The 16,624-nt window shown below is 48.1% G+C and overlaps 1 protein-coding gene across 2 annotated transcripts in view; it reads right to left on the bottom strand.

Moving 5' to 3' along the window:
- AGTPBP1 (ATP/GTP binding carboxypeptidase 1) overlaps positions 1-16,624 on the bottom strand; it is a 1,256,713-nt gene that overhangs the window by 207,463 nt on the left and 1,032,626 nt on the right. For both annotated transcript variants that reach the window (XM_085633101.1, XM_085633102.1), the window contains one exon: positions 12,263-12,394. In XM_085633101.1, the coding sequence (XP_085489227.1) occupies positions 12,263-12,394 (132 nt within the window). The remainder of the gene's footprint in view (positions 1-12,262; positions 12,395-16,624) is intronic.

Below are 16,624 nucleotides of genomic sequence, written 5' to 3'. Positions count from 1 at the left end.
GGGAGGGCACGAGGAGAGGTGGAGAAGATCTGTATACCACACCCTTCTTGGCCAATCCGGGGCGATCAAAAAGACTTGGGCCCGGTCTTGGCGAATCTTCCTCAGAACCCGAGGAATCAAGGGTATGGGAGGAAACGCGTAAAGGAGTTGTGAGCCCCAACTCAACTGAAACGCGTCCCCCAACGCTCCCTGCATCGGATACTGGAGACTGCAAAATGACGGGCAGTGAGCATTCTCGTGAGTGGCGAACAGGTCCACCTGAGGAGTTCCCCACATCCGAAAGACGTGACGAACTACCTCCGGATGAAGCCTCCACTCGTGGTCGGCGGAGAACTGCCGACAGACTGTCCGCACGTACGTTCAGCACCCCGGCCAGATGATTTGCCATCAGACAAATCTGATGGTCCTGAGCCCAGGACCATAGACGGAGGGCCTCTCTGCAGAGACAAAGAGACCTCACTCCTCCCTGTTTGTTTATATACCACATCGCGGTAGTGTTGTCCGTCAGGACTTGAACAGACTGACCGCGAAGGGAAGGGAGGAAGGCCTTGAGTGCTAAACGAATTGCCCTCAATTCCAAAAGGTTGATGTGAAGCAACCTTTCCTCTGGAGACCAAAGACCCTTGAACTCCAGATCCCCCAGATGAGCACCCCACCCTAAGGTGGATGCATCCGTTATCACCGTGGCCACCGATGGAGGTAGATGAAAGAGCTTCCCTTGAGACAGGTTGCCCTCCACGCTCCACCAGGACAGATCCGCTGCAGCTTCTCTGGAGATTCTCACAGACTCCCTGAGATGTCCTTTGTGCTGATACCACTGCATGCGGAGGCACCACTGGAGCGCCCTCATGTGCCAGCGTGCATGGTTACCAACAGGATGCAGGAAGCAAACAGACCGAGCAGGCGAAGGACCTTCAGAACTGGAACGACCGCTCCGTTGTAAAATAAAGGAATCATTTCCTGTATGTCGAGAATCCTTTGAGGAAGAGGGAATGCTCGACAAACAGTAGTGTCCAGTACCGCACCTATGAACAGGTTGCGCTGAGAGGGCACCAGGTGAGATTTGGGCACGTTTATCGAAAACCCCAATTTGTACAACAGCTGAGTTGTATCCTGCAGATGACGTAGCACCTTCTCTGGCAACTTCGCCTTGATCAGCCAGTCATCCAAATAAGGGAAAACTGAAATCCCCGACCTTCTGAGATGGGCTGCCACCACTGCCATCACCTTCGTGAAGACTCGAGGTGCCGAAGTAAGACCAAACGGGAGGACCGCAAACTGATAATGTTGCGACCCTACCGTAAACCGGAGATACTTCCTGTGCGACGTCAGGTTGGGGATGTGAAAATACGCATCCTGCAAGTCGAGCGACACCATCCAGTCCTCCTGGTTCAGCACTTGAAGAACCTGAGCAAGGGTGAGCATCTTGAACTTCTCTTGCTTTAGAAAAAGATTCAAGATTCTGAGGTCCAACATCGGACGCAATCTGCCGTCCTTTTTCGGAATCAGAAAATACCGGGAGTAGCATCCCTGACCCCTCTCCTGCTCTGGAACCACCTCTATCGCACCTTTTTGAAACAGCTTCAGGACTTCCTCCAGCAGAAGAAGACGGTGGTCCTCCGAGCAAGCCCCTTGACAAGGAGGGTAATTTGGAGGAAATTCCCGAAAGGGAAGGGCGTACCCATTCTCTACAAGATCCAGAACCCAGAGATCTGTAGTTACAGACTCCCAATCTTGTAGAAAATGGGTAAGCCGGCCCCCCACAGGACCAGCATGATCCGGAATGGCGGATCTAGGGCTGCTTTGCGGTGGTGGGAGGGGCTGAGGAGGAGGAAGAGGAGGAGGAGAGTTGACGGCCACGTGTGCGACCCCTGATTCTACCTCTGAAACCTCTAGACGAGGAACCTCGCTGCTGCTGTTGCTGCTGCTGGGTCTGTCTATAGGATCGAAAGGATGTCCTTCCGAACCCTCTGTACCTTTTAAAAGATCTCCTCGACTGAGATTGCAGGCCCAGAGATTTAGCCGTCGCCTTGCTCTCTTTGAAACGCTCCAGAGCAGCATCTGCCTTTTTACCAAATAGGCCAGATCCATCCAATGGCAGGTCCAAAAGAGTCCATTGCACATCCTGTGAAAACTCCGAAGATCTTAACCATGCACTCCTTCTGGTGGCGACAGAAGATCCCATAATCCTCGCCACTGAATCCGCCGTGTCCAGTCCACTTTGGCTCACCTGGCGTGCAGCCGCCTGGGCATCAGTCAAGATCTCAGTGAATCCAGCCCTATCCTCCTCAGACAGTTTCGGCGCCAGCTTCTTAGCAGAATCCATAAGCGCATGCACATAGCGTCCTAGAAGACAAGTGGCATTCGTTGACTTCAAGGCCATGCTGGCTGATGAAAATACCTTTTTTGCTGATTGGTCCAGCCTTTTAGCCTCTCTGTCCCCCGGAACCTGAGGAAAAGCACCCTTGAACTTTCCTGAACAAGCTGCCTGAATCACCAGGCTCTCAGGCGAAGGATGTGACGTCAAAAACTCAGGGTCCCCTGGGGCTGTCCTATATCTCCTAGCAACCATCTTAGAGACCGCAGGAGCAGAAAAGGGTCAATAATGGCCTCATTAAAAGGAAGCAATGGCTCTGAAGCTGCCGTATGAGAATGTAATACCTCAGTTAAAATGTTTGATTTAAACTCTGTAGTTGGCAACTGGAGATCAAGCAGTTCTGCAGCCTTCCTGGTAACTGCATGATAAGGAGCAACGTCCTTAGAGGGTTCGTCCGACGGTGGAGTAATCTCCCACTCAGGAGACAAATCCAACCCACTAGCTTCCTTAAGCTCCTCAAATACTATATCTGATTCTACCAATTCTCCTTCCTCTGCTTCCTCCAGAAGGTACCTCCGCTCATCAATAACCCTCTGAGCCTCCCTTCTGGACCGAATCCGTATCCTCGGCGTCGGCGTGTTCGAATCCGACGGCGCCGGCATCGAGCGTGGATCTGCAGGAGCCGCCGGCGTCGAACGAGGTCGAGCCGGAGCCGGTGAGGATGGAAGCGGCGTCGACGTCCTCGGAGCCGGCAGATTCCAAGACGACGGCGTCGCTGGAAAGAACGGCATGAAAGGGGCCTGTGGATATACTTGCGGCACCCCTAAATTAAACACCATTGGACCCATCGGACCCGCAGGTGCACCAGTGGTGTACATGTCTCTAGCAAACACCCCGTACATAGCATTTAAATAATGCGAGGGGTCCTGACCTGGTCCAGGGAAAGCAGAGTACTGGTCAGGCATCCAAACAAAAGGGTAACAGTTCCTATAGCGGGCAGTCCCAGTAAGGTATGCTGCCTAAAGGGTGGGGAGAAAGTGGTCGAGGAGGTTCGTGGTTATTTCTTTCTTACTTTTGGTCCTGACGAAGCGCTACGGATCCGTTAGGGACCACGGGCAGCGCGAAACATGTTGACCACCCACCTCACGTTCTCACTCTCACTCTAATTTTGTCACACACGGGTTGAGAGTAGCAGAACTATCTACCTTCCCCCTACTTTTTAGAGTGCTATACAGGCACCACTCCCCGTTAGATTTTAACCAGACCCTACGGACTCACTAATAAACCGTTTGGGGTACCTGAGGGTCTTTTTAGTCTCACCACATCACCCACTATCCCCACACACCCGCACGCACAACTACGGCTACTCCAACAAAGAGATCTCCGACAGAGAGCCCTCTTGAAGGGCCCGTGAGGGACTGCAGCGCCACCCCCACGAGGAGCAACGCCCTATGATGATGCTTTGCACCCGCAAGGGTGTGTGAGGGCACTTGGAACACCACCCAGGAGTATCTGGCCTACATCTCAGACATCACCACGAACCTCCTCGACCACTTTCTCCCCACCCTTTAGGCAGCATACCTTACTGGGACTGCCCGCTATAGGAACTGTTACCCTTTTGTTTGAATAGCTAACTTTGGAGCGTTGGTACAGGACCTACTCTTTAACCCATGCTCCTGGTCCCCCTCTCAGTGTGTTTACTGGTCAGGCATCACCGGACTCGGGCCAACCGGCGCCGACGGTGGATTCAAAGGCGTCGCAGGCTCACCCGGGACTTGAAGTTCTTCAACCGGGGCCGCAGATGATATCGGCGCTGGAGATGGAACCGGCGTCGGAGTCTGAGCCGGAACCGGTGAAGCCGGAGTCAAGGAAGCCACTGGCGATGAAGGACCAGAAGGTGAATCAGGCACAGGAGAAGGAGAAACAGAGTCCTTCCGGCGTCGAGTTGGTGATTTCGACTTCGGAACCAAGCTCTTGTCCGAATGATGTCGAGACGAGTGTCTTCTCTTCTTCTTATGCTTCTTGGCTCGAAAAGCATGCCCCGAAGTCTACTTCGACGCCGACCTCGATCGAGACCTCGACCTCGTCCTCGACCTCCTTCTCCCTCTCTTCTCCTTCTTCATTTTTGCAATGAAGAGCTTCGCTTCCCGTTCCTTAAGAGCCTTCTTGCTCATCTTGCGGCAGCTGGAACAGCCATCCACGTCGTGGTCAGATGACAAACACCACACACAGTCCTCATGTGGATCTGTGATCGACATGTGCTTGCCACACTCACGGCAAGGCTTGAATCCAGACTTCCTTGTCGACATTCTCAAGAAAGAAAAGAGAAAATCTAGATAATACACAAAGTAACAACGATGCTAACAACAGCGATTCCCGAAATCCGTTGGCTTCGACGGCGCGGAAAAAAGGGAACTGACGTCATCACACCGACGAGGTCTTCTTATGGAGCCGGTGACGTCAGCGGAGTCGCGAGCGGAGCCGTTCCTCTGTGACGTCTTCTTCGACCTCATCGGCGTGGACTGCTACAAAAGTTTCCGAATGTTGCTGGTGCAGGGGATATTCACAAGGTGAGGAATCCACTGGCAGATGTATCCATCAGAAAGGGATAACCTTAACCCTAGAAATCAGTTAGCAGAACGGACAGGATGGGTGGTGCGGTAAGGAATCTAACACTAACTAATGTTTCTTACAGATATATCGTTACCAAAGGTAACTAACTTCTTCATCTGAAAGAAACACGTTTGTGTTAGATTCCTTACCTTAGAATAGATACCCCAGCAATACCAACCCCGGTGGAGGGTCTGTGAACTAATATCACACAAGAAAATACCGGAGAACAGAACGGCTAAAGAAGCCGTCTCTCCGGACTTGGCTATCAAGGCAATAATGCGTAGTAAAGGTATGCAGCAAGGACCACGTAGCTGCCTGACAGATATCCTGCAAAGGGACTCCCCGTCCCAGAGCGGTAGTGGCTGCTGTCACCCAAGTAGAATGGGCACGCAGCCCCACAGGAGGCTCCTTTTTAGCCAAGGAGTAACAGGCTTTAATACAGAGACCGACCCACCAAGAGATGGTTAGTTTATGCCACCCGACCTTTCTTGGCGCCCACGTAGCCAACAAAGAGTTGATCATCCACCCAGAACTGTTGTGTGCACTGCAGATAGAACAAGAGTTTTGGGTCCAGACGGTGGAGCCTCTCTTCCTCTTTCGAAGGTTGCGGAGGCGGAAAGAAGGTGGGCAAAGTGATGGTCTGCCCGATGTGGAAGGGCGTGACAACCTTGGGCAGAAAAGAAGGATGGGTCCTTAACACCACCTTGTCCGGAGGAACAGAAAGGAAAGGAAGTTTAGAAGAAAGAGCCTGGAGCTCACTCACTCTTCTGGCAGAGGTGATAGCAACCAGGAAAACAGTCTTTAGGGTGAGAAGACGTAAAGGACAGGTGTGAAGCGGCTCAAAGGGAGTGCACATAAAGCAGTCAACACAAGATTCAAGTCCCAGTGAGGCATTATAAAGGGGACCGGAGGAAAGGTGTGTGTAATGCCTCTTAAGAAACGACTAACAACCGGGGACTTGAAAAGAGAAGGCTAAGCTAGAAGCCCTAAAAAGGCGGAAATGGCCGAGAGATAGCCCTTGATAGTGCCCAGAGCAGAGCCCTGCTGGGCCAGAGAAAGGAGGAACAGAAGAACTTCTGAAAGAGGGGCAGAAAGGGGATCCACAGCCTTCGCTGTGCACCATGCCACAAATTTATTCCACCTGCAGGCGTATACCGTTTTAGTGGAGAGACGCCTGCCTGACTGCCAAATTAACATCACAGACTTCGGCAGGAAGGTCAAAGCTGTCGACTGTCCCCGCTCAATCTCCACACATGGAGGTGGAGGCTGGAAAGATTCAGGTGAAGGACCGTCCTCTGCTGCTGCGACAGAAGATCCTCCCGAAGAGGCAGTCGGATCGGAGGACAGATTGTCAGACTGAGTAGCTCAAGATACCATACTCTTCTTGCCCAATCCGGAGCCACAAGAATGACTTGGGCCCGGTCGCGCCTGACCTTCTTCAGCACTCTGGGCAGAAGTGGTATAGGGGAAAAGGTATACAACAGACCGCAACTCCACTCGCGGTGAAAAATGTCTCAGAGCGAGTGCCACCTTGTAAATTCCAACACGCAGAATTGATGACACTGCGCGTTCTCTTCGGTGGTAAATAGATCTAACAAGGCTCTCCCCACTGGAGAAAGACCTTGCACCACGTCCGAGACCAGACGCCATTCATGATCCAACATGCATCTGCGGCTGAGTTAGTCTGCCCGGCATTCAGGGAGCCCGCTAGGTGTTGAACCACCAGAGACATGCCCCGATGTTCCAGCCATGTCCAGAGGCGCAGAGCTTCCTGACATAGGGTCCATGACCCCAACTCGCCCTGTGTGCTGCAATACCACATGGCGGTGGTGTTGTCTGTGAACACCTGCACCACCTGTCCCCGGACAGAGGGAAGGAAGGCTTTCAGAGCAAGTCGGATCGCCCGCAGCTCCAGAAGGTTGATATGGAGCCGGGATTCCGCCGGAAACCAGAGGCCCCTGATCTCCGCCTCTCCCATGTGGCCACCCCATCCCAGAAGGGACGCATCTGTCACCACTGTGAACTCCGGTTGGGGAAGGGAGAGGGATCTGCCATTGACCCAATCGTGATTCGTGAGCTACCACTGCAATTGACGTGCAGTGCCCTCCGAGATCTGGACGTGATCGGACAGGTTGCCCTGATGCCTTGCCCAGGTTGCCCTGATGCTGTGCCCACTGAAACTTCAGGTCCCACTGCAGAGCCTGCATATGCCATCTGCGATGTTGCGCTAGCAGGATGCAGGAGGCAAGCAGTCCCAGGAGCCGGAGGGTCATCCTGACTGAAACCCGGTATAGAGGCTGAAAGATAGGAATCATAGCCTGAATATCCCGGATCCTCTGTTCGGGAGGATAGACCCGAAACTGCGCCGAATCCAGAACCGCTCCGATGAATTGGAGCTTCTGAGAGGGATGCAGGTGCGACTTCGACATATTGATGGAAAACCCCAGCAAATGCAGGAGGTTGGCTGTAGTCTGGAGGTGGGAGACGACCTTGTGGGGCGAGCCCGCCTTCAACAACCAGTCGTCTAGATAGGGGAAGACTGAGACCCCTGATCTGTGCAGATGAGCTGCGACCACCGCCATCACTTTCGTGAACAACCGAGGGGCGCTGGTATGGCCAAAGGGGAGCACGGAAAACTGAAAGCGCTTGTGGCCTACCATGAACCGCAGGTAATGCCGGTGGTCCGGTAGGACAGGAACAGGATGGCAGATCCTGCCACCCACTGGCGTGGGGTGCCCCCCAAAACTCGGATTAGGAAGGTTTGGAGGTAGAAGCAGCGGGGGCGGAGATGGACTGACGCCCACGCTGATTCCCATACCTGCCCCTGCGGAAACCGCGTCCGCGCTGAGGCTGGGTCTGCACAGGCTTGCCGAAGGACCGTGCCTGGGCGCCCCTTCAGTGGCCACGAAAGGAAGGAAAACCAGGAGTGGCGGGCCTTTTCGTGGAATGACCTAAGGACTTGGCCGTGGCCCGCGAGTCCTTAAAACGCTCCAGCGCACTGTCGGCTTTATCGCCAAACAGGTGAGTGCCATCAAAGGGCATATCCATGATTGATCCTTGGACATCTGGCGAGAACCCGGTAGATCTCAACCAGGCGTGGCGACGAAGCGCTACAGTCGTAGCAATTGCTCTACCTAGTGAGTCCGCGGTGTCCAAACCACATCGAATAGCGAACTTAGCCGCATCTTTGCCCTCAGCGACAGCTTGGGACAGCACAGCTTGGGTCTCTTCAGGACACTGAGGCAACACCTGTGCAACTGTATCCCACACCGCGTGGGAATAGCGGGCCAATAGGCAGGCGGCGTTCACCAACCGCAGCTCTAAGCTGGCCGAAGAGAACAGCCACTTGCCGAACTGCTCCAGCTTCTTAGAGTCCTTATCCGGCGGAGCCGTTGGAAAGGCACTCTGGGACATCGAAGCTTGGATAACCAGGCTCTCGGGCGTAGGATGAGTGGTCAGAAAGGCAGGGTCACCCATGCCGGGCGATGATGCCTGGTGATGTTCTTATCCACAGGGAGCACCACCGTGTAAGAAGCGCCCTCCTCCATGGTAGGCAGAGGAGAGGCAAACCCCGGGTGAGAGGAGACATCAAAGCCGCCGGCCTCCTCTAACTCGTACGCCCAGTCCTGCTCAGTAACACTGACGAGCAAGATGATCCTCGGACCCTCCCAGTCGTCCTCCACCTCGCCATATGCGAGAGAGACTGCGGAGGCAGGGCAGGGACCAGGGAAGGAACAAACGGCACCAGAAACGGCGCCGGATGGGGCAGAATCGGCACCGTGTCCCATTGTGGATCCCAGGTAGGGACAAAATTGTCCTGGGGTGGAACGAATGGCATCCACTGCGGTGCCGGAGGCGGAGCCGAGGGTGGTGCTGGGGCCGGCAGCGTGGGACCTTGTGGCGCCGTGGCCGGAGCCAGCGGCGCAGGATCCTGCGACGCCAGAGGCAGAGCTGAGGGTGGTGCTGGGGCCGGAGCCAGCAGCGTGGGACCTCGTGGTGCCGTAGCTGAAGCCAGCGGCGCAGGATCCGGCGGAGCCGAGGGTAGCGCTGGGGCAGGAGCCGGCAGCGTGGAACCTCGTGGCACCATGGCCGGAGCCAGCAGCGCAGGATCCTGCGACGCCAACGGCCTGACAGGATCCTGACACAGGACCGCGGGGCTCAAGGGCACGCCGGCGGAAGCACGAGGCCTGTATGTAAAACAATAAGATTACTCTAAACTTTGAGAAAATAAGAGTCTTCCCCTGAATAGCCTAGGTCTATCAGTTATAGTTGAGAATACCGGGCTAAAATATCAATCAAAATATATAAACTACCATGGCATTAGGTTTTTGGAACTCCTTAGAAAACCCTAGAGACCACATTAGAAGACACTCTATACCAAAATTAGGAATTATTTGATAGTTGGTCCCCTAAATGGTGGGGTGGAGTCGAATGTACTAAAATTATGACAGTACCTTAAATTCACTTCATAACAAGTACGTTCCCCATACAACTATCTACTATTTTCTATAAAATGATGGACAAGCGTGTCTTAGATATCATACTAAAAAATAAAAAGCCAAGAATCTCGCTTACCAAACTTAGAATGAATAAATCAGGCGTGGAGTTACTTTACCAAACTTCTTCAACTACCAAATAGCATTTCGTGTTAGACAAGCCACACAGTGGATACAAAATCATAATGTATTACTACACTCTGTAAGAGAGAACGAGGAGTCGATCAGGAAATCCATCATGGCCGATGTCTTAGGCCCCACACATAAGACTAGCAGTGCTCCAGTGTTTCTAGAAAAGGAGGCAGGGAAGTGGCCACGCTGAAGCTAAAAGGAGAACAAAGAGCACGTCACAGCATTGCAGGAATCGTACGGAGGACAGGACGTCTCGAGACCTACCAGCTACCGTGATCGTGGACCTGGAGCAAGGAGAAGCAGAGGACCGAGTCGGTGGAGGAATCAAAGTGACGTGGAAAGGCGGGGAGACAGGCAGTTTCCCCGGAAGTCAAGTTGCAGGACCAGACTGGCGGAGAGAAGCAGGAGGCATCCCAAGAATGGAGAAAAGGGAAGACCCGGACGAGCCAACACTTCTATATACAACCACTTGGCCCGGCGGCCAGGAGAGTGACAAGGACGCTCCGGCTCCCGATGCCGCAGCCCTGGATATGATTGTGGCCAGAGGCAAGTGCCAGCAAGGCGATCCTTTTGGTGGGGTTGGTGGGGTGCCACAAGAGTCTAAAGGCTGGGCGGGAGGGGACGAAAGCATGCAGTAGTGCCACGGTGAGTCTTCCCTCACTCCCCCTATTCACATACACATCCTGACTGGTGAAGGTGGCACTATGGTCCGGTGACCCGTTTTATATATAACCTTTGAAAAGCCTATTTTTGGTTTGTTTTTTCCCTTTCTGTGCCCGAGTGACGTGACGCCTCCGGGACACCTGGGAAGAGAACCCAACACCAGCTCCAGAAGTTCCCCAGACTGGACCCTGAGCCTTCAGCCGGATTGGGACTTGAACAAAAGCAGATTGTTCCTTTGACCCTGATAAAAACATCTTGTTATCACCATACTACTTTCCTGTGTCACATCTCATTATTCTACTACACAAACCTATTGCCACTTTAACAATGAAGCATATTAAAGCCCTACACTCTCAGAGTATTATAAAAGACTCCGCCCCGGCACAAAGTACTTTGATAAATGCCTCACCATCAAAATACGAGGATCTACATTAGCATACGAGGATATATGTTAGCAACACTATTTCGGAACTCACACATCAACATAGTTGGCAGAGTGATTTATTAGAAAGAATGGATAGAAAAAGGAATCATCCCCATAAAAGATCTTGTTTGTCCAGACAGTCCCATCCATTTACTGATACTACAGCAAAATACAACTGACAAACCTTGATTTTTTTCGGTTCCTTACACTCAAAGCTGCTCTGAGTAATCTAAAGAAACCAAAATTCAACTCATCTAATCTCCTTACTTAGCAAACTATTCATGCAGGGACACATAGCCGCAAACATTACTACTACTAGATAAGTAACATGAAAAATAATACTTATAAACAAAAGAAATGGTACACCACATGTTCCAAGCCAAAATATTGCACATAGGGGTAGTGGCTCAATGCAAATGCTAGATAATCCATTGATGCTTCTGGGCACCTAGTAAGCTATTTAAAACAGGACTAATAAAATCTGATGCATGTTGAAATTGCCTACTAAGTATGGAAGATATAGAACACATACTTTATTATTGCAAACACATAACATACCCTTTTGGGAAGTTGCTGAAGAAACTACAAAAAAAATATTTAACTCAATTTTATTAATATATAGCCCTAGACCCATGGACTCTCAGCCCTATCTCGGACATTAGAGTCCCAGACCTTCTCCTCCTCGGCTTACTACTAAACGTGGGGACTACAAATATAACTGGTGAGCCAGGGTCTGCTTCATATGAAGTGCTGATAATTGATAATACCTTCAAACTTTACTCTCCTAATGTCTCTGGTCCAAACTCAGTTTTTTAATGTAAAATCCAAGCCCCCATGACTTTGCCAATTAAGGATGGCTACCTAGATGCGTGAGACAGACACTCTTCCTTACACGATCAACCCCCATCTTGCCCTTGCTGTGTATCACACACTTCTTTATACCCTAAATCGGACTAGGAAAGACAAAGGTTTTCTAATCTATTTGAGTTTGGCTGTCTTCATACATTTATTTTTTTGTTTCTTTACGCTCTACTTCGTTTTGCCTATTTTCAGTTTTTTTTCTAGAAACAAAACATAGTAATGCTCAATTGTCTTGCTAACCGAAAATCTGTTAAACCACACCAGTATATGACTGAAATATTGCGGATGTACCCACCAGAGGACCGTTCAAGTCTTTTAATGTCACTCAGAGCTACCTCATTGCCTATGTATATGCTTACTACTCTGTACAAAAACTTGTGGAATTTACAAAAAAGGTTACTTGTGTTGAATTTGTAGCAGCTATTAATTATGACATTTGCTCTTGTCTTGTATTACATTGTAACTTGCTGAAAAGTTCAAGCTGTCAACATATTTCAGAATCAAAAGTTACAGACATAGAAACCAGAAACACTTTGAGTGACGGCATTGCAAGGAAAGCTGAAAAAGGAGTTTCGATAGACATATCAAATGTAATGAATGGCATGTATCTTCTCAGAAAACGGAAGTACAAGTGTTACTTATAATGAAGGAAATGATTACATTCAAATCGATATTCAAGAGTAAACAAGAAATGCATACATATCTACTCTCCCATTTTTTTCTGATAGCATTTTGGCTTTTCTTTCACCTACTTACTCTGTATCCCAAGTCTTCTACTAGTTCACTGGAAGAAGCACTAACACTGGTATGCCACACAGTCTCCTTGATACTACATCCATACATGAACACGTTCTTTTTGCGAGAATGACCATGATAATCACAGTAGACCTATAAAATAAAAAGTATAAGCAAGCAGCAACTTATTCCACAGACATAGTAAAGTTTACATAATGTCAAATATTTTTGCATGCAATTGAACTTTTTATAAATACACCTTTAAATTCATAGACATTAACTCAGAACCAGTATTACGTGAGCAGGTAGCTTTAGGTGTCAGCCAGAATATTTGCCATGACTTTTCTAAAAATATAAATAAAGTCCCTTTGGGTCTGCCTCCTTCAGCCATCAGTTGTTTTGGGCGATCCACTTTAGTAACTGCATTGAGAAACTATGAATCACATTTTTGTTCAGCCCAGAGGAGTATTTCTCTTTCATCATCATTCAGTTGCAATACGATTGGGTATTAGTTGTATTGGTATGCCTTTAGAGGCAGCTTTCATTGCAAAGAATGAGGTACATTCTTCACTGAAGCAGGAGCAGGCTTTAGAAACTATTTGCTTTAATAGGTGAATAATCTTTGAAAGGCAACTTCTCTCAATCAAGAAAACACATTTCAAAGGCTAAGATTATTTGAAGTTGGATGTAAAGTGTGTAAACACACCCTAATATTTGTCAGGTGTTATATAACACATGCAGCCATTGGCATGGTCATGCTAATGAAAATGTTGTCGTAATAACTTATTTACAGCTAGCATTTTGTCACAAAACGGCTTATTAACATATAAAAACATTTCATAGTAGTGTCATGCTTCGGATGAAGAAGACTTTTAATGAACTCCTTTTTCTCCAGTCATGAAAAGTAGACATGTCCTGCTCACATGTAGACATTCTTCTCATGATGTTGTCTATGGGAGTTGTGTTCTATTGTACGAATGGAATGCGCAACAGGCCAACAGAAACAAGTGTTTGTAGATCATCTATATGATCACTATCTGGAACTGGAAATTATCCATTGAGAAATGAGTCACATACTTGTAACTACTGTTGTCCAGGGTTGCTATGCTTCTTAGATTCACAGGCTTGAATCATTCCTTGATGCTGCAATGGAGTTCCAAGGTGATGATTCAATATCAGTACCAAGAAACTGCATTAGAAAACAGTACAAAAGAATCCCACTTTTGTAGCACAATGACCTCATTAGAGAAGCCTCAAACTTCAACCATGGAGGTGTGAAGGCACTAAGATCTACTGTTCAAAGAAGCCACGATATTTCATATTCCTATTGCATATGTGTGAAAGGATATTGATAAGGAGTGTCTCTGATCGGGGAAGAGAGTTGCAAGTCAATCTATGAAAGATACCAACACTGGAAAACTGTAGTTCGAGTTAACCAAATATATTTTCTCAAGCACTGGATCTCTCATATGTTTACCTGACTGAATCAGATAAGTAGTAACTAGTTCATAATTAAATCTGTAGTATGCATTCCAATCATAAAATGGATCACATAAAAGAGGCTCACGTTTTTATGGAAAATATTACATTAAACCGCCTGACCCACAACTGATTCTCTCAAAGAATCTCCACCTAAGCAGTAGAAGTTTGTCAATGTGCGGAGGATCTTCCACTTTGCTGCTCTGCATATGTCCACCAGAGGAATTCAGGCATGTAGCTCTGTTATAACTGCCACTACCCTTATAGAATGAGCCAACATTGTAGATCGTAAGGGACAACCAGCCTTTGAGGGACACAACACAATAGCAGCAGCAATTCATATGATTATTCCTTGCTTTGAGAATAAAGAGCTTATTCAGTTGTTGAAAAGAATTGGTACGTTCGATGTTGAGCCTTACGCATCTGCAGACTTCCAAGGAGTGTACCACTCATTCTGCATACATGGTATGGTTCTGGTAGAAAGCCTAAATCGTAATCAGTTCACTGAGATGCAGGAAACACTTCATTGAGACAGAGAAACAGGTACGTTATGTTAAAAACAATTTATAAAGTGCACGTTCACCAATGGTTTCTTAGCGCTAAGCGGAGTCGGTCGATTGCTGGAGCAGTAAAAGTTCAAGTTTAATTGTAGGCCTGATAATGATAAATAACTCCTGGTTCTGCTCTGAACTTAAAACTCTCAAATGTAGAGAACAAAGAGTAGAAAGACTGTGTCAAAGGGGCTACGATACAAAACATGGAGTAGCATATGCTAAAGCTGCAACTACCTACAAGAATAAAAGTGGACTAAGCAAACCTCTTGCTTATATCTAGCATGACCAGCTGCCAAACTAGCTAATGCATTCTTCATAGTGTCTCAGAAATACAGGAACCGAGAGGTAAGACATGCAGTCTTACTTCGTCCAATCAAATCTGTGAAGGCACTGCCAGGATTCAGGATTTCATCCAATGGGAACATCTCCAAACCAGATTTAATACGCAAATGTTGCCAGATGCCTACAGATTAACCCCAGCATGTCTTACTTCACCATGTTATACAAGAACAACTCATAGAAGTGATTAAAAACATTTGACCTCAGGCTTTCCCAAGGATATGTTCCAGCGAGAATAAAGCATCAACTTCAGAATAATACAGAATAATGCAGATCTCAATAGTTCATTTGCTCAAGGGGTCTTCCTCCACCTCTGGTGGGCCTTTGTTGACAAAGCTTACTCATAACCCTTTCGACTTAAACTCTGCCCCACCTCCTTGCTTCTCTGTCTAGGCAAAGTGGTCAAAATACTCACCTAAGCACAACTGAAACAGTTCATCAAGTTCAACTCTGATGAGCAACAACAAGATTTCTGTCCAGGGCATCGCACCAAACTGGCAGTGCAATCAGTGCTGGATGTTATGAGGGAGCTAGTAGAACACAGGTGAAACCAGAATGCTGATCTGTTAGATCTGTCTGCAGCTTTCAATATCATTCATCGTAATATTCTATTCTCAACCTTAGAAGAGGGCAGCTTCAGAGGCACAGTTCTACTGTGGACTAAATCCTTCCTCTTGGGCAGAAATCAAAGAGGAGGACTATCTCCTTAGTCATCTTCAATAAAATCACTAACTTGTCAGGTAACCCAGGTGTCCACTTTGTCTCCCTATCTCTTCAACGTTTATGTTTGACACACCTAGCCATACTTACTCCTCAACAGGGTGTTGGGAGATTTACTTACACACAGATGATACACATCTGTATTTTGGCATTCCTCACCTTTATCGGCAATCTCAACTTGGCAAAGTCATCAGCCTCTTGCCAATGCACTATTCACAATTCATTGCTGGATGTCTGATTTCAGCAAAGATGGAAATTCAATTTGCCCTGAAAACCACACTTAATTGGAAATCAGCTTGGTGGCTGGAAAGTTTGTGGCCTCCTCGTGTGCCTGATAAAGTAGTCCATAATCTTGGTGTTTTCCTAGATAGTGCCCTCTCATCTCAAGTCATCAAAGTGGCACAGACCTGCAATTTAGAAATCAAAACCTAGAAAAGATGTTACCATTTATTGCGGCTAACCCACATATCATGGTAATAAATGTCCTAGACCATTCAAGGCTGGATTATGCCAATGCAATCATCTTGGGAGTGCCAAATTTGGCTTATCCAGAATTTGGACACTTGTTTAATTAATGACACTAGTAGAAAAGACCACATTGCTTTAGTGTTAAGATGTCTTTGCTTGCTCCCTATTCGATCGAAGGATGATTTTAAGGCCATGAAAACTGTACATGGGGCAGTTTATTCTCCAGTGTTCCTGGGGAAAAAATTTCCTTTTTATCTACCCGCTCACAATCTCAGATTGAACAACCAGTGCTATTTAGAAATTCCAATAGCGTGCGCTGCTACCTCTGAAGTCCGCACTAACTTGGTCGCTACCACCAGACAGTGAGATAATATGCCTTTGGCTCTCCAGGCTTAACCAGATCATTTCCATGTGAGGTGATTCTTATGCTTTTTAATGTTTAAATCTCTTTATTTGCATACTTCATTGCGCTAATTACCTTTGTAATGTCGATTCTAGGCACCTTAAGTATAAATTCTGGACTGATGCACAAGAGTACACGGTCTTTGAGAAAGTTCAAGGAGGTTTGATGACGAAGGTAAATTTCAATGACTTATCTAAACTCTAACTGATCCACTGAGTGATGTACTGTAGAACCAGAACCCCCTCTTCCGACAGTAAGGCTTTGCCTGCCTTGGTATTCAAGATGGGAACTGGATGGGTTTTTTGAGACGCACGTGGGACTTGGCCATGTTGAACGAGAGGTCAAATTTACTAAACAGGTATTGTGCATTACTATGTGGTTGTGTCTACGTGAAAAAACTTCCCTTCGAACAGCCAATCG

The sequence above is a fragment of the Triturus cristatus genome, chromosome 2_1 (assembly GCF_964204655.1).
Source record: "Triturus cristatus chromosome 2_1, aTriCri1.1, whole genome shotgun sequence".
NCBI classification, from domain to species: Eukaryota; Metazoa; Chordata; class Amphibia; order Caudata; family Salamandridae; genus Triturus; species Triturus cristatus.
The sequence above is the reverse complement of the archived record's forward strand: the minus strand, read 5'-3'. Positions and strand labels throughout refer to the sequence as shown.